The 25,053-nt window shown below is 47.0% G+C and overlaps 5 protein-coding genes across 7 annotated transcripts in view; 4 read left to right on the forward strand and 1 right to left on the reverse strand.

Annotated features, from left to right (window-relative positions):
• The window catches only part of LOC101773210 (sulfhydryl oxidase 1), a 5,302-nt gene extending 1,573 nt beyond the window's left edge, over positions 1-3,729 (forward strand). Inside the window, exons 2-12 of one of the 2 annotated variants that reach the window (XM_004961248.2) lie at positions 579-603; positions 680-772; positions 1,095-1,276; positions 1,510-1,582; positions 1,688-1,756; positions 1,848-1,921; positions 2,002-2,149; positions 2,380-2,420; positions 2,557-2,703; positions 2,775-3,227; positions 3,367-3,729. In XM_004961248.2, the coding sequence (XP_004961305.1) occupies positions 579-603; positions 680-772; positions 1,095-1,276; positions 1,510-1,582; positions 1,688-1,756; positions 1,848-1,921; positions 2,002-2,149; positions 2,380-2,420; positions 2,557-2,703; positions 2,775-3,227; positions 3,367-3,388 (1,327 nt within the window). In that variant the 3' untranslated portion in view covers positions 3,389-3,729. Of the gene's footprint in view, positions 1-578; positions 604-679; positions 773-1,094; positions 1,277-1,509; positions 1,583-1,687; positions 1,757-1,847; positions 1,922-2,001; positions 2,150-2,379; positions 2,421-2,556; positions 2,704-2,774; positions 3,277-3,366 lie in introns of those variants that run through there. The other variant, XM_022825184.1, reaches the window with a different exon arrangement.
• Positions 3,730-3,891: 162 nt separating this feature from the next.
• LOC101773882 lies at positions 3,892-6,198 on the reverse strand. The gene is made up of 8 exons (XM_004961249.2): positions 5,927-6,198; positions 5,600-5,847; positions 5,363-5,434; positions 5,198-5,265; positions 4,966-5,098; positions 4,793-4,873; positions 4,569-4,661; positions 3,892-4,483 (listed from the first exon to the last, which is right to left on the reverse strand). The coding sequence occupies exons 2-8, from the start codon at positions 5,825-5,827 to the stop codon at positions 4,406-4,408; spliced, it is 753 nt and encodes a 250-aa protein (XP_004961306.1). The 5' UTR covers positions 5,828-5,847; positions 5,927-6,198; the 3' UTR covers positions 3,892-4,405.
• A 1,855-nt stretch (positions 6,199-8,053) lies between these two features.
• Positions 8,054-10,427, forward strand: LOC101774283 (guanine nucleotide-binding protein subunit beta-like protein A). Its single transcript, XM_004961250.4, has 2 exons — positions 8,054-9,026; positions 10,065-10,427. Exons 1-2 carry the CDS (start codon positions 8,136-8,138, stop codon positions 10,176-10,178), a joined length of 1,005 nt encoding a protein of 334 aa, XP_004961307.1. The 5' UTR covers positions 8,054-8,135; the 3' UTR covers positions 10,179-10,427.
• A 143-nt stretch (positions 10,428-10,570) lies between these two features.
• LOC101774691 (beta-1,3-galactosyltransferase pvg3) lies at positions 10,571-12,561 on the forward strand. The gene has a single exon (XM_004961251.2). It carries the CDS (start codon positions 11,166-11,168, stop codon positions 12,249-12,251), a length of 1,086 nt encoding a protein of 361 aa, XP_004961308.1. The 5' UTR covers positions 10,571-11,165; the 3' UTR covers positions 12,252-12,561.
• Positions 12,562-18,084: 5,523 nt separating this feature from the next.
• On the forward strand, positions 18,085-22,510 carry LOC101775092. Of its 2 annotated transcripts, none has more exons than XM_022825151.1 (5): positions 18,085-18,536; positions 18,647-18,815; positions 19,259-20,883; positions 21,099-21,124; positions 21,537-22,510. In XM_022825151.1, the coding sequence occupies exons 3-5, from the start codon at positions 19,329-19,331 to the stop codon at positions 22,260-22,262; spliced, it is 2,307 nt and encodes a 768-aa protein (XP_022680886.1). In that variant the 5' UTR covers positions 18,085-18,536; positions 18,647-18,815; positions 19,259-19,328; the 3' UTR covers positions 22,263-22,510. The 2 variants fall into 2 exon arrangements, with proteins under 2 accessions (XP_022680886.1, XP_004961309.1); XM_004961252.3 differs by having other exon boundaries at positions 18,695-18,815.
• Positions 22,511-25,053: the final 2,543 nt, after the last annotated feature.

Consider the following 25,053-nt stretch of genomic DNA (forward strand, 5'->3'; position numbering starts at 1 on the left):
CCCCCCCCCCCCCCCCCAGTTCCGCCACTGATCATTATGTTTCTTTCTGAAGCTGCACTTAGCCAATATCACTGTCAAACTGCTAAATAGGCAAAATGATTATTTCATTGACTCTATAATGTGTGTCAAACATTCGAACGATCTGAAACTTGTTATGTCCTGTTCCTAAATCTACAATCTATATGTTACCTGCCAAGCTGCTCTGGAATTTTTGAAGTTTTTGTGAGCAATGTTATAGTTTATTTGTCATGTTTTATTTAGAAGACATTAATCACAGTGATGTCAATTGAGTATCTAATTCCCTGTATCCTTAAATTTCTACTTAGCGAAAGACTTTCTGCACTTGGATAAAATTCTAGACTGCTGATTGCCATACCTGAACTTGTAGCTTTCTTATTGATGAAGAGTGCGCCAACATCATCCAGTAGTTTTTTGATTGACCGATGACTGCAGTGTGTTGCTTACTTTTTATGGCAATAAACTTTTTCAAGTTTCTTACTCCATCAATTTCCTGCTTATGTCATTCCAACCTGTCTTGTTTATTGCTACTAACTGGAATGCATGACATGTTTGATCAGGTGTCCAGCCTGCAGAAACTACAAGGTATGTAACCTGCAGTATACTCTATTATGATCTGAAATGCAACTCCTACTGATCTCGATTCCTTCTTCATATGCAGCCTCACTACGAGAAGGTTGCAAAACTTTTCAATGGTCCAGATGCTGCGCATCCAGGGATTATTGTGATGGCACGGGTTGATTGTGCATCAAAGGTACGCTCCAGTGAAGGATGATGATTTTTACCAATTTCTTTAATCTAGACAACACACTTTGGAAGGGATTTTCTGTGATCCAGTCTCACCTTTAACTGGTAATGACATTACCTATAGAATTATTAGTGAATAATTTGGCCTTTTGTTTCCCTATGTGGAAGGGGTTCTCTCTTATGGAGCATAGCTCCTAATTTCATAGTTTAGTTCCAGTGTTCTTTTGGAAGGTCATATGCTAAATAATGATAACCTGTTAATACATCATGTTGTGGTTTGCATTGGCATGCAGTAATGCCTTATTTCTTTTGATTGTTCGACAGCACAGGTGAATCTGGATCTTTGCAATAAATTCTCTGTTGATCATTATCCTTTCCTAGTGTGGGGTCCACCAGCAAAATTTAATTCCCCACAGTGGAAACCGAAGCAAGAGAATAGTGAATTAGAATTAATTGATGATGGAAGAACAGCAGAGCGTTTACTTAAATGGATAAATAAGAAGATGGGAAGGTAAGTTGCTGTCTATTCGCTTTAGATCATAAATTCACAATTTCATGTGAAATCATAAGCTGTTTGTATTGTCTTTGTATTTTATTACCTGTGTTTAGTTGGAAGTGTGTTGGTGGGTTGGTTTCGGCCTAATACTGTTAGTCAAACGCCTTTAGGATTTGGTCTGATGTAAGCATGTAACCATTATATGCGCGTTTCATTTTTTATTGATACAATCGTCTTTTTTTTTGCAGCTCTTTCAATTTAGATGACAAAAGGTATGAGAATGAAAGTGCTCTCCCAAAAAATGCTTCAGATCCTGAACAGGTGCGGTTAAAACTGGGTTGTCTAGTCAATTTGCTTGGGGTCTTGTTTATACACAATGGTTCAGTCCTTATGAACCATTATTTACTATGTAATCAATTTTAATAGATTGTTCGAGCAATTTATGATGTTGAGGAAGCAACAGCTCATGCATGGCAGATAATTTTGGAGCTCAAGGTTTGAGTCAAATTATCAAAATTGACAATTTAATGTGTTGTTTGCTCCTCATCATTTTATGACTATTGCTAAGGTTACCTGCAAACTGTAGATGATCAAACCAGAGACTCGTGACTCACTCATTAGGTTTTTACAAATTTTGGTGTCTCATCATCCATCCAAGAGGTATAGAGGTGATCTTGTGAGATTATACTAGTACATATGCAAAGCTATCCTGTATCATACATTTTTGGTTGACTGCTTAGGTGTCGAAGGGGATCTGCCAACGTACTTATTAACTTTGATGATCACTGGCATACAAACCAATCATTAAGTTCACAAGAGAGTTCTACATTATTAACAAGTGTTACAGGAGACAACATCTGTGGAGAGGGGGTGCCACGTGGATATTGGGTACGCCTTCTATATTATCTTGTGAATTTTGGTCTGCTCGTAAAGTGATTTTTTTTGGTTGCTTTCCTGCAATAGCACTTAAATTTCCCAGTCCACGTACTTCATTCGAGCCCTTCAATTGCTTTTGGCTACAACTATTTGCTTTGAATGTTTAAGGAATTTAGATATCTTCCTTCCAATCTTTATTAGTTTGAGTTTACGTTTCTTATATCTGTGTACCCATGTTGCAGATGTTCTGCCGTGGAAGTAAAAAAGAAACGAGAGGATTTAGGTGATGCCTGCTCTCCATATTTATATCTAAGCTTTTCCATGGGAACAAAATTTGTTTACTATTCTTCAGATTCATTTTAATAGTTCATTGAAAAACTGAATATCATGTGAAATTAACTTCTTTTTTTTTGTATCAGCTGTGGTCTATGGGTTTTGCTGCATTCACTAACTGTCCGAAGTGGAGATGGAGAGAGCCAATCAACATTTACATCAATTTGTGATTTCATCCACAATTTCTTCATCTGTGAGGAATGCCGCAAGCACTTCTACGAAATGTGTTCAAGGTTTGGAAAACCCACTTTGGTTGTATTGCCACTAAATCTACTGCATGCCTAATTGTTACCTTCACCTGCAGTGTATCAGTCCCCTTCAAATCTGCCCGTGACCTCACCCTCTGGCTATGGAGAGCACATAACAAAGTTAACGAGAGGTTGATGAAAGAAGAAAAGGATTTAGACACTGCTGATCCTTCATTTCCTAAGGTTATCTGGCCTCCAAAGCAGCTCTGCCCATCGTGCTACCGTTCTTCAAGTAGGACTGCTGATGGAGTCACGCAGGTTGAGTGGGACGAGGATGAAGTGTTCCATTTCTTGGTTGGCTACTATGGGAAGAAACTTGTATCTTCCTACAGGGAGACCTCCATGGATTCTCATCTTCAAGTAACGAAGCAAGTAGGCTCAATTTCTGATGATTCTTCCGCTTCCAGCGCTGCAACAGTCCCAATCGGAGCTGCCCTGGGTGTCGCTGTTGCTAGCTGTACATTTGGGGCACTGGCTTGCTTCTGGAGGACCCAGCAGAAGAACAGAAAGTACTACCATTTACGTTCTTTAAAGAAAATTTGACTAAACATTTTAGGTCTGTAGGATGTCAATGCTAATATGTTCTTCGTAGGTTCATATCATAGAGAAGTGATTAGGATTTTTTTGTCTCCTTTGTTGATTTGACAGGCAAAGAAAGAACTGGAACTGAAAATAGTGCACCACTTGCAAACCCTAAACTGCATGTCTGCATCAGGAGGAGCCTCCGTGAATGTATATTTACTGGGCGGGTTATCTTGGCAAGTACCCACTCAAAAGATGAAAAACATACAGAAGTGCGAAGATTTACTCGTGCCTGAGTCCCGTGATTGTTTTGTGCAACGACGTGAACTTTGTTGCAACAGTAAACAGTTCTATAGGTTCAACGTTTTAAGCTCTGTACTTACCATGTAGCCTTTTGAATACCTTTCTCTGGGGACTAATGTAATTTTATACCAAAGTAATGAGTGAAAACTAAAATTAAAATTTTGGTCCAGCGTGACTTATCCTGAACTGAAACCTCTTGTGCACAGAAAGGGCTATGACAGATTGACAGTGTTACCGAACGTGTCGTGCAGTAGTACTGGTGAATACGTGTAATATATTTTCTCTCGAGAAAGTACCCGAGTGTCCTAAATCATTTAACCGTGACCGTATGTAATGAATAAACTCGCCTTGAAAGTTACAAGATTCACACGTGTGAAATATGTATTGATGACTGAAACTTATGTTTTAAAGACTACCTATCGACATCTCGATTACCAGCGTATTTTTTCTTCAGAATTCAGACTTGCCATTCTAGTGCCCGATCTCTCGCGGACCACCTCACCAAGCCGCTTTCTTGCTGATATGCTCATTCTCTCGCGGACCACCTAAATCATTCCCGCTTCAGTTTTCTTTCCATTTTTCTGAGCATCTTCTTGATAAATCATTCTCAGCTACTACATCATATTGTTATATGCACAGGAAGCCCACTTCATCTTCATTTGAAGAGAGTTTCACTAGTCAGTAGTCACCACGTACAGTGGTCTCTATACAAAGCTGCTGACAGCAGCCAAGTTTCCTACTATGTACAGTTGCAAAGCTGTAGAGTCAAATATCTTCCCAAATTCCGCAGGCAAATTACATCTGAAGCTCAATCCTTCGTTCAGTTCGTTGAAGGATCAATACCTTCCTTTGCCAGCACAGCCTACTGGATGCTGATGACATGCTGCTGCGGCTGTGTGCTCTCGGCTCCTGCAGGTCCCGGAATCTGGTCGTGCACAACCTGCATCGTCACGCTTTCATCATTTCTACCTGAAACTTCATGCACGATTTTGCAGTGTGATCTTCTGAAAGGTTTTCAGACAAACCTGCCGCTGCCTGCGTCGGTGAAGCAGTTCGGTAACCGCTACGAGTATGATGTAGACCGGTATGACGACTCCCGCAGTTCTAAGCATCAGCAGCTGTTTTTTTTTTTGTAAAAAAACCATGATTTGTGCTAGGTTAATCAGGTTGGACATGCATTGCTGCAACAAGGTAATCTAGCAAGCAGAACATATGTGTGTCGGTGCTTGATCAGATTGCAGAGCCTTACGGTGAGCATGGCGACGGTATAAGCGCCTTGGTCGCCGAGGAGAACCGAGAGGGCGTCATGGAGGACCAAGAGGACCATCAACTGGAGTTGGATGTTTCAGAATGTTACTGTACATCCAGCTGTGGGAAGAACAGAAGGTATGGTATGCATCTTTCACCGGCACTACTACTCACGGTTATAGCAATTATGCGACAGCAGATTACGCCGGTAGGAGTGGAAGTTTGGTGGCCATACTCGTAGCTTGTTGATGTAGCAGAAGTTTGGTCCGCGTTCAGCATGGGGCGTGCTTGAATGTAACCAGGAGCGCTGCAATTGAGATTGAGTATTAGGTCATACACAACTGATCACAGATCAGATTCAAATGCATTTTGTCCTTGTGGTAACAAGTAAAGTTCTTTGAGGTACCTGAAGAAAATCGTGTTTCTTCCATGCTGAAACAGCTTTGAAGAGGTAGTGTAGTTTGGTGTAAATTGCTGCGTGATCATGAATTGTTAGATATATCCATCAGTTGTTTATGTGCAAAGTTGTTTGGAAATACCTGGGTACTAGGTGACTGGTGAATAATTTTACCTGCAAGCAGATCTCACATATGGTGTCTCCCTTCTCATCACACCATCTCTGAATGCATTTGCGATGAGCGTACTGCAATAAAAACATCTATTTAACACAAGCAATACTTTGCTCTTTCAGAACAAAGCTGTTCAATTCTACATTCTAACATGTTTCATATTGCTGAAAACTTATTCCTCTGAAAAGAATCGCTGAAACCGTGAAACGAAGTAGGATTAGCGTGATGCTGCGTTTTACCTTCAAGCTGCCCTTGCAGGAGCAAGGCGCCTCCATGTAGGCCTCATCCTCCTCCTCCTGGCAGATTCTGCATTCTACCAAGACGCCACTCGTTGCCCTGCCATCTTCAGCAGCCGCATCACACGCAGTCGTTGCGGAAGAAGGCAGAGCAGAGGCCTCATTAATGGCAGACTGAAGAGTCGAATCCGTGAGCAATCGGCCCGCCATTACCTCAAAATGATCCGCCATCCCTGGACGCCAGAGATGACCTTCGAAGCACAAGAACGATGAAACCGAAATGCACGTTTCTTCAATCGAATCAATGGGAATAACGGAAACAATCATTACCTGCTATTGAAAAATCGTAACAAAAAAGTTAGTTAACGCACGAGATTTTGCTGGATATCTGTCATATGCATGTATGGTTACTCTAAAGCTAGTTCAACAGACAGAGGAGGAGTCGAGGAGAGAACAGAGGTTAAGAACGATCAAGAGGCAAAAGGGGCAGCAAGCTAGAGGAGAATGCTTGCAACGAAGGGTTTGGATATCTGAAGAACTGAGAGGATGGTACAGAGAAGCAAGAGATGGAGTAGGCGTCCCTTGTTATCATTGATCTTTGCTTGCTTCTGAAACATCTTATGCTCTGACATGCTTGATTGTTAGTGCATTCAGAGAACAAGGCATCGGCAAAATTCGAACCAAACAAAATGTTGCTTATTGACCCAAGAAAGCTATTCTTTTCCACTAGAACTTAAGCAAGTGGTTGAGCACAATTGCAGGGGAGAAAAACTTGAATTCTGAAGTTATACCATATTTTTCGGAGCAAGCAGCTGACCCTTTAGGTCAAGGAAACTACTTAACTAGCTTTGTTATGGTGTGACGGCAAAGCTGCGTTGCCCTGTTGCCCGTGTTCATGATAGACTGATATCCTCGTTCGTTTGTCACGATTCACGAAATTGAATTTTGAGATTCTGGTTTGGGAGTGGGGAAGTTGACAGGTGAGGAAAGGTGTTGCATGATGGATTCTGGTTAGGGCCCTGATATCCAGTCTCAACTTTCGTACACGTCTCCATGACTTGTTGCAGATGCGTGGAATCTCCCACCATGATGATACCATTTTTTCCCCTCTGGAATAGTTATTCTGCATGTCACGATTTGGTGTTTAATACTTCGGGGGTGTTCAACGGCCACACGTCACATCAGATATTTGAATACTAATTAGAAGTATTAAATATAGATTAATTACAAAACTAATTGCACAGATGGAGTCAAATTCACGAGACGAATCTATTAAGCCTAATTAGTCCATGATTTGACAATGTGGTGCTACAGTAACCATTTGCTAATGATGGATTAATTAGGCTTAATAGATTCGTTTCGCGAATTAGCATAGGGGTTCTGCAATTATTTTTATAATTAGCTCATGTTTAGTCCTTTTAATTAGCATCCGAACATCCAATGTGACACTGCTAAACTTTAGCACCTAGTATCCAAACACCCCGTTTGAAACATGGATATTTTAAGATTTCTACCGGTTACACTTTCTTTTTAACTTTGCCCGTCATTATAAAATGGCTTTAAAAAATTGACAATACACGATCGACGTTACTAGAGTCACCGTAAAAGGTATTATCGATATATTTAATTACGGTTACTGGAAACAATATATTTTTATAAAATAATTGGTCAAAGTTTCACGTAGGAGATCGTGTCGATGTCACAAACGGCACGTAATAACTTATTTATATCATTTATTTTGTTTAAAATAAAAATATTTAACGAAATATCTTTTTTCACACAAATGACAGAATTTTAAGCCAAGACATGGGGCAAAAACCCGTTCCCCTGCCTAGGCCCAAGTTCTGATCCTCTCTCACGTGATCGCAGCCGTTACGCTATTACGCTATCACGCTATTACGCTATCGTCTAGTTTCATCTCCCTCTTTCCTCACCATGCTATGCCATGTCATGCCTACGAGCAATTAGGAAGGATACGCCGTTACTTGTGATGTCACTCTCATGAGCATCTCCGCGCCACATCGCTCCTTCCAACACCTCTTCATGCCATATTGTTTCGCGGGTTCAGAGTACCCCATCCTTAATGGTGGGTACACGAGGAGTGAAAGTTCTGTTTATCATGACTTTTTAACACATAAAAAAGAGTGCTCCACAATCACCAACCAATTACCAAATGCCGCTAAAGAATTCCTTAACTTGAGGAACAACACTTCAATTTTTTTTCCGAAAAATACTTCAAGTTTTTAATACCGTTCATATTTGGCAATGAGAAATTTCAAAGAGAAAATGGCAAAGAGAAAAAGAAAAGAAACAAAAGACATTCACCCTGACGATCCCACATCCTATCCAACGGTCCCGATCTTCCATCCAGCACTCCAGCGCCGAATCTCCAACCCGCAAAACCCTAGCCCAACTCCTCCCGACTATAAAGGCCTCCACCTCCTGCTTCCGCTCCTTTCCCCTCCTATCCCTCTCTCGCGCCGCCGCCGCCGCCGCCGCCACCACCCCTACCCTCGCAGCCCCAACCTCCTCGGCGACCATGGCCAGCGGGCAGGAGTCGCTCTCCCTTGTGGGCACGATGCGCGGCCACAACGGAGAGGTGACGGCGATCGCGACCCCGATCGACAACTCGCCGTTCATCGTCTCGTCCTCCCGCGACAAGTCCGTGCTGGTGTGGGACCTGACCAACCCGGTCCACTCCACCCCGGACTCCGGCGCGGCCGCCGACTACGGCGTCCCCTTCCGCCGCCTCACCGGCCACTCCCACTTCGTCCAGGACGTCGTCCTCAGCTCCGACGGTCAGTTCGCGCTGTCCGGCTCCTGGGACGGCGAGCTCCGCCTCTGGGATCTCTCCACCGGCCTCACCACCCGCCGCTTCGTCGGCCACGAGAAGGACGTCATCTCCGTCGCCTTCTCCGTCGACAACCGCCAGATCGTCTCCGCGTCCCGCGACAAGACCATCAAGCTCTGGAACACCCTCGGTGAGTGCAAGTACACCATTGGCGGCGACCTCGGCGGCGGCGAGGGCCACAACGGCTGGGTCTCCTGCGTCAGGTTCTCCCCCAACACCTTCGCGCCCACTATTGTCTCCGGCTCCTGGGACCGCACCGTCAAGGTCTGGAACCTTACCAACTGCAAGCTGCGCTGCACCCTCGATGGCCACGGCGGCTATGTCAACGCCGTCGCCGTGAGCCCTGACGGGTCCCTGTGCGCCTCCGGCGGGAAGGACGGCTATACTCTGCTGTGGGATTTGACTGAGGGGAAGAGGCTGTACTCACTGGACGCAGGCTCCATCATCCACTCACTCTGCTTCTCGCCCAACCGCTACTGGCTCTGTGCTGCTACCCAGGACTCTGTCAAGATCTGGGACCTTGAGTCGAAGCACGTCGTGCAGGACCTCAAGCCCGACATCCAGATCTCCAAGAACCAGGTATGTCTTCCTCCTTTCTATCTGGTTACCCTGCTTGTTAAATTGTATTGTAGTCTGTTTATTGCTTGATTCCGTTGGAATATTGAGGCCAACATTTCATAATTCTTGTGGTTGTGGAAATGTGGATTGCAGTAGTATTGTGTTACCTGAATGGTAGCGTGTGTTGTCTGGATGCCTACCTTATTGTTCATTGATATCACTGATCCAACAGATGTCATACTCCGGTGTAGAATTATTGTTGATGTGCAGAATTAGTAATCCATGATAAAATTATGCCTGTGGTGTGGCACAGTTGTTTTATCTGTTAAATTATGCCCTACTATCTATTTTCCATTTGTTCTATCTTACAATTAGTCTTGTTATCCAATCTGTTATTCTGAGTATGGCCTCAAATAGTCTTTAGTTTTGACTTAGCTTTGTAATATGCTCTTTATGCTTATCTCATAGTAGTGAGTTTAATAGGAGCTGCTTATACTATATCTCCTGTGAGTTTCTAACCTCATCTGGTCCATCGCTTCTGCTATGCATTATAATATGATTGTTATGCCTCATCTCTCTGCTGTGCTCTGATAGCACATTGAGATACTGTTTAGTCATGCAACTGTGTAGTGTTTGGGAAACCACTTGTTTGTATATGACATCTACTACATAGTTTTCAGTGGACACAACCCATGAGGCTCTTAACTTAGGTCATATTTATCTTCAATTGCACACTAAACCAAGTCTTCTATGTATTTACTGTCACTGGTTGTTGTCATATTATTTGTTTCCTGTCCTTGTTAGTCTTTGTGCATATTAGTTTCTGTTGAATCCTGTTCTCAGCAGTTGAGTGTTTACTTGATGTAGATTTTCCTCCCTTGTATTTTTGGACTTAAATCTTGTAGAAATTCCTGTTACAGGGACTGCACTCTGGTTTGCATGAAACTAAGCATTATCCTATAGGCTAACTCTATTTAACACGACAATGCCAAATATCTTATTGCGACAATGATTTTCATATCTATGGATATCTGACTGTTTCTGGTGCCCTTGTTTTAGATCCTGTACTGCACAAGCTTGAGCTGGAGCGCGGATGGAAGCACCCTCTACACTGGCTACACCGATGGATCTATCAGGGTCTGGAAGATCTCTGGGTTCGGCTATGCAGGCTAGATGGTGAAGGCCTCTTGGAAGGTTTAGGGAGTCTTGTTCGGCAAAACATTGTAATGTTCGTCAAGTTTTTGACTGTCGTGAGCTATATTGTCTGTTTCGTACTTTCCAGTCGCCCAACTATTTATGCTTAGCTTTGTTAATGAGCTAATCGTACTATGGAAGAATCTATTTTGCACCATGGCTGTGTTAGCTTCCGCGTTGGTGTGTTATATTTTGGTCATACAAATGGTGATGCTTGCGTTTTGAGTTGTTGATATGCAATGCTTCTCCGATACCCGCAGTGCATTTTGGTAGTAATTTTGCTTGTGTTTTGTTTTACAAATCGTTGGCTCTTTCAACGTGCACTAAATTCTTCCCTGGCAGTCTGTGGTTGTTGCTGGTAGTGCTTTGCAAATGAGTAGAATCTTAGATTCATGAGCGTTCGTGGACTTTATCATTTCGAGTGTTTTGTAAGCAAGGTTGTATAGATGGATTGATCGAAATATTGAATCTCGTTATGGCTGCCTGATTCCCTATACAAGTTCCTCGTGCTGATTGGATGCCCAATTCCTCCTAGCTTTACCATGTTGCCATGACATATCAGATTATGCATTGCGGCCGCGAATAATCGACCAGACTAACAGCATCGGTGTCTTCTGTTGGATACTTGGATAAAGTAGCCATGAGGCCATGAGGAAGACATTGCTCATCCCACAGACCCACACCTAATCTTCCCCAATCCAATTTCCATCAAGTCCAATGTTGGGAAATGTCAAGCCCAATGCTTAATCACCCCTCTCATGTAGGATTTCCAAAGCTCCCCGCGCAACTGCCCCATCGACCAATCGGAGATCAGGACCAGGTCGTCCTCTGAACCGGCTCAATTATTCAGCTCAAATGACCTCATATTCGTTCTCAGCTTCGTAGCAACTGCGACGCTTCGATTTGTTCTCTAAACACGAGCGACATCACCGGCTAATCGTGTTCCAGTTGCTATCGGCTATCGCCATGTCGTCGCCTTCCTCCTTGTTCAAGCAGCTCGGGCTTACGGGAGCCGGCTCCCCCCTCTCCGGCCGCCACCTCCTCCTCATCCTCCTCGGCGCCGGCTTCCTCGCGTTCACCGTCTTCATCGTCCACCCCAACGAGTTCCGCATCCAGGCCTTCTTCGCAGGCAGCTGCAGCCGCCCCGGCACGGACGCCGCCGCTGTCGCGTCACCACCGGCCAAGGCTGCCGCCGCCGCTGAGGCTGCAGGGGCGCCGGCACCGGCGCCGGACGACGACGACGGCGACGTGCGCCTCCTCATCGGCATCCAGACGCTGCCGGCCAAGTACGAGCGGCGGCACCTGCTGCGGGCCGTCTACTCGCTCCAGGTCCGGGAGCACCCGTCCCTCGCCGGCCGCGTGGACGTCCGGTTCGTCTTCTGCAACCTGACGTCCCCGGACGACGCGGTGTTCGTGGCGCTGGAGATCATGCGCTACGGCGACATCATCGTGCTCGACTGCGCCGAGAACATGGACAACGGCAAGACGTACACCTTCTTCTCCACCGTGGCCCGCGCCTTCGACGCCGGCGCCGGCGGCCGCCGCCCGCCGTACGACTACGTGATGAAGGCCGACGACGACACGTACCTGCGCCTGCCGGCGCTGGCGGCGTCGCTGCGCGGCGCGTCCCGCGAGGACGCCTACTTCGGCCTCCAGATGCCGTGCGACCGCGAGAACTTCTACCCGTTCCCGCCCTTCATGTCCGGAATGGGGTACGCGCTGTCGTGGGACCTGGTGCGGTGGGTGTCCGGCTCGGATCTCGCCCGGCGGGAGCAGGACGGGCCCGAGGACATGTGGACAGGGCGGTGGTTCAACCTCGCCGGCAGGGCCAAGAACCGGTACGACGCCGCGCCGAGGATGTACAACTACAAGGGCGCCTCGCCGGACAGCTGCTTCCGGCACGGCTTCGTCCCGGACACAATCGCCGTGCACATGCTCAAGGACGACGCGCGGTGGGCCGAGACGCTCGCGTACTTCAACGCCACGGCGGGGCTCCCGCGCTCCGGCCACCTCTACCACCTGCCGCCGGCGGCGGCGGCGGGCAGGCCGTGAGGCCCTGAGCTGACCGTTGAACCGTTCGTTCAGTTCTTGGGCGTTCGCTCTCGTGGGGGCTCCGGGCCGGATGCGCGTGCGTTGGATGCTGTCAAGGGTTGGTGGCGGCAGTTACGTGTCCATTTGGTGTTACTGAATAATGCTGATAGAATAGAAAATTGCACAATTGGAATTGTTTGCAATTTCGAGTTTCATGTAGTACCTCATCGAGTTTTTTTTTGAGAGGCCTCATCGAGTTTGTTGGTCTTGTTTGATGTATGCCGCCGACTCGAAGAAGGAAGGACGGCTATTGCCTGGACGCAACGCAGTTGATGATGCTGTTCCGATCACAATTTCCGAGCAGAGCGACGTCATGACTTGACGGGAACAGAAAGTCAAGCCAGCCCACGGTGCATGATAGGGCCACGCAGGCAGACAGGGGAGGAAACGAGAGCGAGGGCTGGCTAGGGGCGAATTCATATGGGCCGTTAAGTACATAGAGGAGCAGCTAAAGTTCCACTGAATAGAGGCCCAACCTAGCCCGTCTAAAGCGAATCCTACCCATTCCGAAGCCCAACTAATGATGCTGCTCGATTTCATTCAGATTCAGACAGACCACCACAAGCTGCTCCGCCGCGCCACACAGCACAGGTTCATGCTAGCCACGCATACGGTACGGCAGACGTGCGCTGCATCGAAGGTCTCAGCCAGTAAAGCCATCCACTCTGATCGCCGGCCTGATACAGCCACACGTCCTCGGAACTGGGTCACCCCCGCGGTAGCCGATAGCTACAGTGCGGCGGACGGAGGCCACGCACTCCGGCCGCCGGCACTCGTCGCCACCCCCGAGCGGATCAGCACGAAACGGGCGCTGGAGGCAGCAGCGGGCGGGGCCGGCGACGGCGACGGCGACCGCGGCCGTGGCGTCGCCATGAATGCCAACAGCTGGCGCGCGCTACGACTAGCTAGGGAGACCCGGGGGAATGTAGTAGCTGCGGAGCGGAGGGAGGCCCACACGGCCGATGCTCCCGGCGACCAGCGGATCGTGACGGCGTCCACGGTTCACCCGCCCGGCGCGGGCCTCGTTGCCGGGTGGTGTTGGCGAGTTCCGGGATCCGGCCAGGGGCCGCGCGCCATGTGCGGATGTGCTTCGCATTGATTAGTTGCATGATCCATGTTTAATTTCCTTATTATCTTGATGATGATGCCGACCCGTGTCGTGTAGCTAAGCGTAAAAGCGAAAACGTATTATGCGTGCCCTGGCCATAGCACTCGCTTGCATGCCGACGGACTTCGGAAGCAACAAACTAGCTAGCCTGTCGGACCCAGTTGCGAGTGGTTCACAAATTCATTTCCTCGTAGGAAGGAGCGTGGTTCACATGTTCTTGCGGTCACGCACGATTGGAGACCTCCGGGCTCCGGGGACGGAGTGGGGGCCAGCTAGTATAATCTCTTCAACATAAGGAGAGAAATATTACTCTCCAACAAACCAGAGTTATTACCTTGTAGAGACACATGTACTATGCATCATCCTCGTAAAAAACAAAAAAAAAAATTGTACCATGGATCAGGTATAAGGAGAGCCATGGTCTCTCCCTAGTTCCTCTACTAGCTATTTGTGATATCGGTGCACAAGTGTAAGCGATTGGTTTGGAGGCAAGACACAAAAATTCGTAACGAAGTTTGGCTAAAACCTACATCTTTGGGTCTGCTCCTCGATTGGATAGACACTAGCCACCTCGGCTGACGCCCCTATGAGCCTGTAACTCTGTGCTTTCTTTGTTATGTTGTTTGGTTACAAGAGCGACCCTCTCTAACTCTATCATATATCACTAATATAATATCAAGTACATGTGACTCCTTAGTAAAAAACATTTGGCACATTTACAATACACAATTCCTTGGAAACATGGAGAACCTAGAACCGTAAGATCAAAGTTTGACACCAAAAGGATTGGAATAGTCTAACCAAGTCCGATATTACTCATTTGTGGCAAACGGGAGGTGACGTTTTTCTTTAATTTACTTTGTTTGGCCTTATGTTTTCCTCATTTGAATCTTTATTATCCACTCTTAGTTGTATTTGTTGTGTTCATAAAGCCTAAAAACTTCTGGGTTACAGGTCAATCCTGCCCTTCACAAGATGATTACACGTGCTATTTACTTATATGCAAATATGCAATCTGTTCATGTAAAATTGCAAAAATCACCAATATACCGCTCGAAGTTTGGAATTCCTTTGTATAGGATGTTTGGTTGCAAATGCTTTACCACTACAGTTAATTTTGTTGCAAAGGTCACCTCGCCGCATACATGTTTAATGGACCACACCCATTTTCGCTGATGTAAAGCCAAGAAAGTAAGCTACTAGGTAAATCAACAAGTGTTCAGCATATTAGCCGCCTTCATCACGTTGCGGTGGTTCTCTTCTCTCCATGAACGTATGTAAATAGCAAAGTCAGTTGCAATAAATTAATGAAAACAGTATGGATCAGTTAAGCACGCACATTCCTTGTGGCTTTTGCAAAAAAAAATGATTCGAAGGAGGAATTTTAAACTTCAAGTGCATTTGCACAAGTAATTTCAAGTGCAAAAAAAAAGATTTAAGTGAAAAAATGATTCAAGTGCATTTGCACAATTTCAAGTGCATTTGCACAAGTAATTTCGAGTGCAAATGCACAGGGTATTAGCAGGCATTTGCAATAAAATGATTCAAAGGAGAAATTTTAAACTTTAAATGATGCATTCCCACATAAGTAGAGACTAAATGTGATACAAATATCAGTCCCAGAAGGCTGATAACACATTTATTCAACAGATGGTTCATAAACCGTACATCCCCCGAGGGAGCGGGCGTGAAAGCCACGCCGAATCAGTAACGACCCAAGCCACTGTCGCTAGTCAGCACTCGGGACTACACACTAGCGGAAGCATCTTGCAAAGGACCAACACCACACACAACGTTGGGTGCGGAAGCGACCACCTACTCGATGTCCTCGGCAACGAAGTTCGGGTCTTCCTCTGAAGCAACAAAACAAGGGTACAAACGTACTCAACAAGTCCAACCACACCCACGGAGGGGGAATAACAAGAATATGCACAAGTCATAACAAGGATAAGGCTAAGGTTCATTTGCAATAAAGCTAGATTTTTAACGCATGCAGGGGTTCACGTTGAAAAGGAGTGGGGTTGATTCTACACAAAGGATCCAAATTTTAATGCTACCGGACTCCCCGTCCATGGTAGCTCACGGCACAACTGCCGGACACTTCCAAAAATCTAACACACGCCATGAAAACCATCCACCTCCCAAAAACTAGTTATGTGACCAAGCCATAACTCGTCCAATACCGTGACACGACTATTCAAATAGGTTTTAACTTTGCAGAGGTATACACTTTACCCACAAGTAGGGTACCGCAGCATGATCACCTTATTATCAGTGCGGATCCTATCAAAGCCATTACACACCTTAACTAAGACCTAACTAGCCAACACGCGAGCAACCAAGGGGTCGATGACCTACTAACGAGGTCTTAACCGGGACCTAAGCCACACGTGCTTACTCCTTCTCCATGATCTCCCATTGCTCACCAGCTCTCCTGATGGCTAACAGACTAGTTAGTGGGATTTATGCCAAGCCTTTGCCGCATACAAAGGTCGAGTGCTTGCACGATAAATTGGGTTAGGTAAGATGACACATCAACTTGGTCCTTAATCCAGACAAGACGGATATCTCCCAACCTGATCAACCACTAAGGTACGAGCCCATCCTGACATTTCACACAAGAAACACCCATCCGTCTCATCTAAACATCTTTCCTTATTTTCCACCAAAACCCCATTTATTTTCAAAACACTCACGCGTTTATCCTCGGCAAAACATTGTATTTCATGATTGAGTTGTATCAAAGAAAGTAACCAAATCCTAAGCATTCTAGCAGCAATTATCTTCTAAATAGAGCATATCATATTTAGAGATAATTCCAGGTTATCAAGGAATAATCATAGCAATCAAGGGGTGGCTATTCAACCGGGTCTTTAAGTAGTAAAACAATATACAATTTATAAAAACAGCTTGTGTCTGTAAAACTGGGATAAATATGCATCAAAGGGTGGGGTTGGACTTGCCGTCCTCAAAACCTTCCGGGAGTTCCTGCTCGCGGTCCGGATCCTCAGGCTCCGACTCGCGATACTGGCCGTCAAGCTCCTCTTCGGGCTCCTCCTCCTTGGTTACTCCGTGATCTACGGCACACACGAGCAAGCACACATAAATAAAAGAAAATAAAATTTTACCCGTTGAGCTAGGAGAGAGGGTGAACCAAAAATAGAGGAAGGGAGAGTATTCAAGGAATTTGTAGATGACTCAGCGGGAATATATTTGAGAATGATGTAGTCAAATTTGGGGTTCATTGGAGGAAGTTTGGCGCATAAAATGTCGACGAGAAGGTACTTAGGGGCTGGTTTTTAAGGGTCCAAGGACCTTTTTGTAAAGAACTTGAGAGAGGGAGGGGCTCTGGTGGAAAAAAGGAAAAGAAAGGGGGTCTCGGTGTAAATAGGCAAAAGAGGAGGGGCAAAAGGCAAAACGGCCTTTCTTCCTCACGAGACAGAAATAGGGGAGGGGAGCCAAGCTTGGGCAGCCGGTCGGCCGACGGCTGCGGCAGCGCCCCAAGGCGCGGTGGAGGTCGGGAAGTGGGAAAAATTGGAGAGGGGAGTGAGGAGGATCCATTCCCCTCCTCACCTTGGGCGGAGGCGGCGCGTAGAGGCAGCGCGGCGGAGGCCGGCGGGTGGGTGACGGCGGCGGCGGGTGGCGGCTATGGCGGCGGTGCTGGGAAGCTCGGGAGGAGGAGGATGGCCGGGGGAGCTCGTGGTGGAGTGGAGGGTGGAGCGGAGGCCTTTTTATAGGCCGGAGGTGAGGGGGAGGGGGCGGCAACGGGCAGCGCACAGGGACGGGCAGAGTAATGGCGGTCGGGATGTGCGGGCACAGGGGGGTGCTATGCGCCGGGATGCGTGGCGGCTTGGCGACGGGCAGCGTGCTGGCGGGCGCAAGAGTGCGGCGCCGTCGTGCGGCGAGGCCGGGGCGCGCGCGGCGGGGCATGCGCGTGGGGCAGGGCGCGTGTGCGTGGGCGAGCAGGGGCGAGTGCGCGGCGCGGCAAGGCGGGGCCGGGTGCGAGCGAGCACAGGTGCGGCTTGGGCGTGCGGGCGGGGCTAGGCGCGGGGCCGGGCGTGCGCGGTGGGAGGGTGCGTGTGCGCGGTGGGGTTGGGCGGCGTGCGCGGGGCGTGGAGGGGCAGGCGCGGCGCGCGGCAGGAAAGAAAGGAGGAGAGGAAAAGGAAGGAAGGGAAAGAAAGAAGAAAGGAGAGAGGAAGAAGGAAAAAGAAAAAGAAGAAAAAGAAAAAGGAGATGGGGTAAAAGTAAAAAGGTCGAATTATTATTAGTTTTGTTGTTGTGATTCTTCTTATTATTATTTTGAAACGGTAATACTTAGTACATGTCCCATTGATACAACGTAGTTTTTAGCGTGCAGACAACGCTCGCTGTTGCTGCTGTAGTCGGCAGCAGATCCAAGTTGCCCGTGGCCGCGACTCGCCGCCCACCCCGCCGAACGGAGAACACTTGTGCTACCGGAGCCCACCGCCATCCTGTCGTTGGATTGGAGGAGGCTGCTCGATCTGGCACAAAACCTCTAGGCCAACCGTTATACGCGCGGGTACAGCGGGCCACGCGGGGACCCGTACCGCTGAAGATATTTTCCGTCCCCGATCGGCCGTACGCTCCCCATCCGACGCCTCCGCTGCCGCCACCCGGTCGCCGCCCAGGCCGACGACTGCCTTTTGAGGACGTGGCCGAGGCGGCCTCGCTCGCTTTTCCCTGTTCCCCCTCCCCTCCCCTCCGTCTCCCAGGTTCTCCCCCCTCGGCCACGCCCACCACCACCACCTGCTTGACCCTTCCTGCTCCGGAGGTAGTGCCTCCGCCTCCGAGTCAGTGCTTGTCGTCCCGCTCCGCGCGGCGTGGGTGGTAGTGCAAGCGCTCCTCCCCGCGAGCGCGTGGTGGTTGGGGATGGGCGGAATTGGCGAGGGGGAGTGGAGATTGAGTTGAGGGACCTGTTGCGGCGCGTGTCTCACTGTCGCCCACAGGTTCTTTTTATTCCTCCGCGCCCACGGCGGATGATGGATTCTGGTCTCTTTTGAGCTGGTGAGTCGGGGCGGCGGGGAGGGCGGGCGCGGGGGTGCTTTGATCCGCTGGCGCCTGGGCTGCCGACTGCCGTGAGTCCTCGGTTCCGTGGCGGCGGAGGCCGCGCAATTTTGGTGAGTGAAGCTTGCTCCTGCCGTTTCGGCGCTGAATTTTGGCTGCTTTTCCGTGCTGTTTGGAACGATAATTGCGAGAGAAATCTTGCCTTTTGGTTCGCCTTTCCTAGTTCTTCTTCCTGCTTCTATACGTGGCGTTAATTGGCGGTGTTTCCCAGGAACGCGGTGGCGTGCTCGTGTCGTTCTTTACCTAGCTTGGCGTGATCCAATTCTGGTCCCAACTGAAAGGCAAGGAGGTGCGCACTGCAGAACACAAGCGCGCGCTTCGTGCTTGCTAAGGTATTAATGCCTGGTGTTTTGCTTTATTATTGATGAAGTTGAGTGGTTTTCTTTTTTAATTTACCGTGCTTGGTGCGTGCCAGATCCGCTTGATTTATCTAGCCATTTTTTAGAGTTCTGTTTCTGTCTGAAAATGAGAACTCTGCTTAACGTCGCGCTTAATGTTTTTTTTGAAGAGTTTGCGGCAAGGTCATGCTCATGCACCAAGTAGGAGAAACTGCATTAGGTCCCATTCCTTGTATACATTCACCAACCTTGCTAGTTCTAGTCGAATCTCCAGCGTGATTGATCGGCTGGATTAAAAGTGCAGCCATATCTATTCAACTCTAATTAAATTTATAACCCTTTTCTCTTTAGCTGATTTACCAGTGTATGCATCGTTTATCTGGGAAGGACTTAAGGATCTTGTTGTGTCTGATTGTTATTCTTTGCATCCTTCACAGAAACTTCTGCAGTCATCACTCCAAGCTCGTGAGGAAAGTCAATTTGAGTTTTATACTTTGTACTCCAATCATGTCGGAATTCGTCAGGAGTAGATATGATAAGCAAGAAGATTTTCAAGTTCTGTTGAGCAAGAAAGATCCTGGAGAATCACCTCAACACAAGCATTACCTGTGGATGGCACACTGGACCAAGGCAAGCAGCAGTGCAGAACCCCAAAATAACAATATCAGCAACCCTTTGGAGGATATCAACAAGGGCAGTACAACAAAACACAGTGAGACTTTGCCTTATGAATTCATGAAATCTACAGTAGCTGAAAGGCTCATGGTAGGAGTAAGCCGTGGAAGTGCCTCCATGCAGCATGCCCAACAATTCAATTCTAGCATGTGGGGTGTGGCACATCATGTTTGCAATGAATTGGGAGCAAAGAATAATGAACAGGTTGATGAGTCTTTTGAAAAATCCATGAAGAAGAATGCTGTGAACTTACGTGCTAGGGAAGTTGTGTCAGAAGCATTTTCTGTTCACAAGCTTTCAGAGTTACCATTGGATTTTCAGAAACTTGGGAGCTCAGAGGATCCAAGTTCAGATTGGAGCCACTTTCCTATGTTCGAAATTAATCGAAAGATTGACAACATACTCAACCCAAAACGAAGGTCTGAACTTGGTCCTGCATCTCTGAATCTAAATATGTCTACATCTCATGTTATGGCACTATCATCACAGGAATATATGATGAACTCACAACGAATAGCTGATGATAATATGGAAATGTGCAAATCTGCAAGAGGCTTTGCATCTCGCATAGAAGATCCTGCTGGCCTTAACTCAGATCCTTCAGGGAAAAAGTTAAAAAGAAAATTATTGGATACAATGTCATGTTCTTGCAGCAAGAATGACAACGACTCATCAGATTGTCCAATAGATGATCAGCATACAAGCCACCATTTTGCAAAAGCAAAGCAAGAGCTACCCTGTGCATCTAATGAAAAAAAGTTCATGTTTGCAGCAAACAATGACAGCCGAATTGTTTCAAGTGCGTTCCACAATCTGGAGACAAGAAGATCTGCTGTCCTTGAACAACAAAATGATGCAGAGGCCATGTTCTGTGCACCAGTACTTGGTAGAGAGTTTCAGAATGAACCAATAACTATATCTAACAACAGAAAGAAGGATGTTGAAAATTTGCATGAGACGTATAAATCTCGTGGCAAGGCTGTTTCATGTTGTTTACAACCTTATGAGCGGCAGCATCTGAAAACACAGAGAACGGAATCTGCAGCAAATTTGAAAGGCTGCATCTTACCTGATCAAAGTGCAAACAAATTCACAGAAAAGAGTAAGAGTAATGGTGAGCTGCTGACACATGGACCAAAGTCAACGGAAATGTATACTGGTTCTTGTAACCGACGAGGACCCTGTTTATTTGAAAAGTTAACAATTCCTTCCAAGTCACAAAGTGCGCATCCTAAAAATTCTGCGTCTTCAGGAAAATCTAGTGGCTTTGGAGTTTGTATGTACGGCACCAATATCGGCAGTCAGCTATTTGGAGCACAGAATCAATCTTCAGCTAAGACTGAAACACTGTACAGTGATACTCTTATTCGGTCGAAATCCTCAGCAGGTGAGGGATAGCATCTATATAATATAATATCAGCTAAGGCCATCCTTTAGTTCATGGTTGTTTTTGCTAAAAGGTGCTTCTTGGTTATGCAAAAATATATGTAAACAGGGCAGCATGACTGGAATGTTTCATCTAATACATATGTTCTTTTTTTCTTCTGATGTTGGTATCACTCTTGGACTCATACATGTTTTGTTTTATCTGGATTGTTGTAGGCATTGCTTCATTGCCGGCACAAAAGGTAACAGTGCTCCATAGCATTCTGATCTCCTGTCTTGCGCATAGAAAGAGTGTTCCTGAACTAACTTATATGACTTGATAGAAAATAGAAGAAACTGGAAAAAAACACAACTTGTATGGCTGAAAAGGCTTATAAACTTTACTTTCTACACTGCATATTGATGCATCATCAACTTTGTCTTTGGTGTTTATAACTTTGGCCATTTATCTGATAGATCTTTCCGATCTATGCTCTTCAGTTACAATCTTTGAACCTGATCAGTTTTAGGTCAATTTGAATAAATGCTCACCTACCTGTTGCTTATTATCCACATGGTTATTGTTTGAAGTTGTACTGTTCTCAATAATTATGGACCCTTGGCAGTTGATAAATCTCTGTACTAATACTTTCATTAGCAACAAATGTACCACAGGACTACGGTTGCCCAGATGAAGCAAAAAGTGAGCAGCTGGCGACTCCTCCACGAAGAGGAGATTCACGATTCAGTAAAGATGACAGATTCCATAATGTGAATGAACATCATGATGTTTCGTCCAAAGCTACTATTGCCAGTAAGCAATCATGCATGCCTGGAACAAGAATCACAAACCTAGATCTCATCCTATCCCAAATGAGCAGAATGAGAAATCAAATTTCTAGTGGTATGGTTCAACCACCAATAGGCGCTGAGCCAAGTGATAGATGGCTGAAGCGCCTACAGCTTGATATATCAGATCCTGACATCCCTGGTTCCAAGAGGCCAAAAATAGGAGACAGTCCTCCACTCGGGGAAACAAAATGTTTGTTTGACATGGCGCTTCCTTGCAACAAGATTGATGGCGAAATGATTGGTTGTGCCAAGGAGGACCAGGGCTTGGATGAAGGGAATAATGAACTCCAAGACAAGCAAGAAAGAACCTCAGTTCCAGCAAAGAGTATGAATAGTTGGATAGGAAGATGGTGCCAGGGCGGCACTTCTGTTTTTCATGAAGACCTAGGCCAGGGAAGGCAAGAAAGAAAACCTGACCAGCCATCTGAAGAACTTGAAGGACAGTTCCCGAGCATCGCGGCTATGGCGATGATGGGGCGAGTGATGAACAAGCTTCGGCCCTGCGAGCATCAGAAGAAGGGGCCATTTGTGGTGTGGAAGACAGATTGATTTGTGTATATTTTCTTGGGTGTAATGTACTTCTTTAAAAAAAAAAGTAAAGTTACTGTGAATTTTGCTTGTCATTGACTCATTGGTTCATCGTTGTGGCCTGCTATGTGTTACTATTATTTTCTTATAAGTGAAACTGGCTAGGAGTGGTGGCTACTGATGGTGTACTGGTTTAGGAGGCTAAACAGTGAAAGATTGTATGGATATCATTGTGATGAATCGAAGCCTGAATCGTCCCTGAATTGAAACATCGATCTTCAACGAGAACTGAAGGTTTGTGAAACATCAATCTTCAATTTTCTTCTGACCGTTTCGTGTTACTAACAAAAGCTTTCACTGACAAGGTTGGGATCAGTTTGTGTAAGGGAACGTGATCAGCATAGTTCATCATGACCTCTGTCTTTATTATACTTTAAAGCGAAACTAGTTAGCAGCTATCGATGGTGAACTGGACACTATGAGAGAAATCGAACTAGTGATCATTTCCCATCTCTTCAGCACCACGCTGATGGCTCCGAAGACAGACAGAAAAACTGATGCGAAACTACGATTCGAACCCAACCAAATTAAAAAAAAATTAAAGCAGCATTCCACAGGGAAGAGACGTCTTGACTCTTGATCAATCGCTTGACTCTACATCAAGCACTCCCCAGTCCCCACTTGACAGACACAAGCACCGGTTCCACAGGCAACAGAAGCCTCAGTTGATGGGCAGTATCACTTTGTTTCAGTGGCCTTACTATTTTTTTGGCTGAAATCTGAAATGGTACAGACGAACACGTAGGCACTCCCAGGCTCCCAGCGTCTTCAACACGGCGAAAGTTCTAGGCTGGGAAGTTGAGGCTGCTGTCTTTCTCGCCGCAGCGAGTAGCGACAGATGCCCGGGAAAGTTCGATTCGAGTTGCTTGCTTTGACCATGCCGTTTCGCAGTTGGCTTTTTTGGCAGGATGCCGACGAGGACACAAAAGTCTACGGCGTCCGAGTCATTTGGTGCTTCATCTGCAGCTGCTACTCAATACTTAAAAGACGGATGTTATGAGGTAGGAATCTCTAATGCGTACCTAAAGTCCTCGATTATGCCATCACGGCCGTCCACCGAAGTGGCAAATCGCTTTCTTACCCCCACATCATCAAGCGGACACCACCATTTCTCACCGAACATGGCTTTCGAGGTATCATGTTCCTCACGAGATCAGCATCTGATAGGCCGCACTCACGTCGAGCATGAATGTTTTGGAGACTAGCTAGAGGTTCCGTTGAACGACTTGGTCATATGCTTTACATAACATGAAAGGGTTTTTTTTTTTCAAATGGGAAGATTTTGCCCATTACATAAAAAACAATGCTTTCAATAAAAGTTGGAGAGCTCACTGTTTGACGGAAGAAGAAAGAAACAGAGAAAGCCAGTCAAGACCTGATAAAAAGACAGCGTTTCGAGGAAACAGGTGCAGGCGTGCAGCAGCATTTTCTTACGGTCAAATGCAGCAAGGGTTGTTTTTTTGTACACGTTCAGACTACAGCAACAGTTCCAAAGATATCCTAGTTCCTAGAGGAGATGGTGCACATAGAATCTTCAGATTCAGCGTATGATTGAAAGCGAGGCACTGAACAATAATCAAACAATGAAAGATTGCAGACGACACCGTTAGTCCGGACACCCGAAACAAGATAACGATTCAAAGGCGCAGGCAGCATATCGTAGCAACTGCCAAGCGCTACCCTCCAAAGCTCCGCACCAGTGTTGTCTTCATCCTTCAAGTTGTCTCCTTGAACATGACGCACTTTTCACCCCACCATCCGGGACGTGACTCATCTCCGAAAGGGACGCGATCCGGCGTTCGACGTGCGTGGCGTGGACACATTGGTGGGGAGGCCGGGGGCGTGTTCGATTCCCTCGCCATCCTACTCGGCGCCTCGGCTCCCTCGATATAATGGGGCCGCATCGCACGGTCTCATTGTAGCTCCACATCCACAGCTCCGGTAGTCTCCCGCAGAAGCAATCGATGGCAGCGGTGCAGGAGCTCCCTCTCCAGGTTCCGCGTCCAATTCCGAATCCGCGCCGTGAGGGTCCTTCTTGTTTCCTCGCGCTGCTCGGCGCGTCGCTGGTGGTGCTCTTCGTCGTCGTCAAGCCGCCCGTCCACGCCGGGTGCGCGCTCGCCGGCTTCCTGGTCTGGCTCATGGGGATGGCGCGCCTGCTGCTGTTCGGTCAGATCGGGCGGCAGCGCCAGGTGTACCCCGCAGCGCTTGCGGCAGCAACTGCCAAACTTGCTGTGGAGAACTTCTTTGGCCATCAGCCGCCGCCGGAGTCGCCGGCCGCACAGGCTTAATCCCCCGGCGACGGGGAAATGTTCGTCTCCTGGAGCGGCTGCTGCTACCACTACAGTACTAGGCACGTTTGTGTTATATCGGATGTTTGATACTAATTAGAAGTATTAAATATAGGCTAATTAGCAATGTGACAATGTGGTGCTATAATGATGGATTAATTAGGCTTAATAGATTCATCTCGCGAATTAGACTCCATTTGTACAATTAGTTTTGTAATTAACTTATGTTTAATCCTCCTAATTAGCATCCGAACATCTAATATGACACTGCTAAAGTTTAGCATCCAGTATCCAAACAACCATGGTACTACCTCCTGCCAGTTTGTTGCTCTGTGTGCACGATGATTCGGCTTCAGACAGGCCACTCCACTGCTGCTACTCATGGCACTGCTGTGAGCGTTGGCGTCGGCGCGTCACCAGGGCCGGTCCTGAGTTTTTCGGGGCCCGGGACCAAACTAAAAGCC

This window comes from Setaria italica, chromosome III (genome assembly GCF_000263155.2).
Source record: "Setaria italica strain Yugu1 chromosome III, Setaria_italica_v2.0, whole genome shotgun sequence".
NCBI classification, from domain to species: domain Eukaryota; kingdom Viridiplantae; phylum Streptophyta; class Magnoliopsida; order Poales; family Poaceae; genus Setaria; species Setaria italica.

What these genes read in the sequence shown, in the direction of transcription:
- LOC101773882 (XM_004961249.2), bottom strand. Translation starts at nt 5,827, where the DNA reads ATGGCGGATCATTTTGAGGTAATGGCGGGCCGATTGCTCACGGATTCG. An exon ending in AGAAACACGATTTTCTTCAG is followed by an intron (nt 5,099 to 5,197) that starts GTACCTCAAAGA and finishes TCTCAATTGCAG; the next exon opens with CGCTCCTGGTTACATTCAAG. An exon ending in ACCGACGCAGGCAGCGGCAG is followed by an intron (nt 4,484 to 4,568) that starts GTTTGTCTGAAA and finishes GTGACGATGCAG; the next exon opens with GTTGTGCACGACCAGATTCC.
- LOC101774283 (XM_004961250.4), top strand. Translation starts at nt 8,136, where the DNA reads ATGGCCAGCGGGCAGGAGTCGCTCTCCCTTGTGGGCACGATGCGCGGC. An exon ending in TCCAGATCTCCAAGAACCAG is followed by an intron (nt 9,027 to 10,064) that starts GTATGTCTTCCT and finishes CCCTTGTTTTAG; the next exon opens with ATCCTGTACTGCACAAGCTT.
- LOC101774691 (XM_004961251.2), top strand. Translation starts at nt 11,166, where the DNA reads ATGTCGTCGCCTTCCTCCTTGTTCAAGCAGCTCGGGCTTACGGGAGCC.
- LOC101775092 (XM_022825151.1), top strand. Translation starts at nt 19,329, where the DNA reads ATGTCGGAATTCGTCAGGAGTAGATATGATAAGCAAGAAGATTTTCAA. An exon ending in TCGGTCGAAATCCTCAGCAG is followed by an intron (nt 20,884 to 21,098) that starts GTGAGGGATAGC and finishes GGATTGTTGTAG; the next exon opens with GCATTGCTTCATTGCCGGCA. An exon ending in CTTCATTGCCGGCACAAAAG is followed by an intron (nt 21,125 to 21,536) that starts GTAACAGTGCTC and finishes AATGTACCACAG; the next exon opens with GACTACGGTTGCCCAGATGA.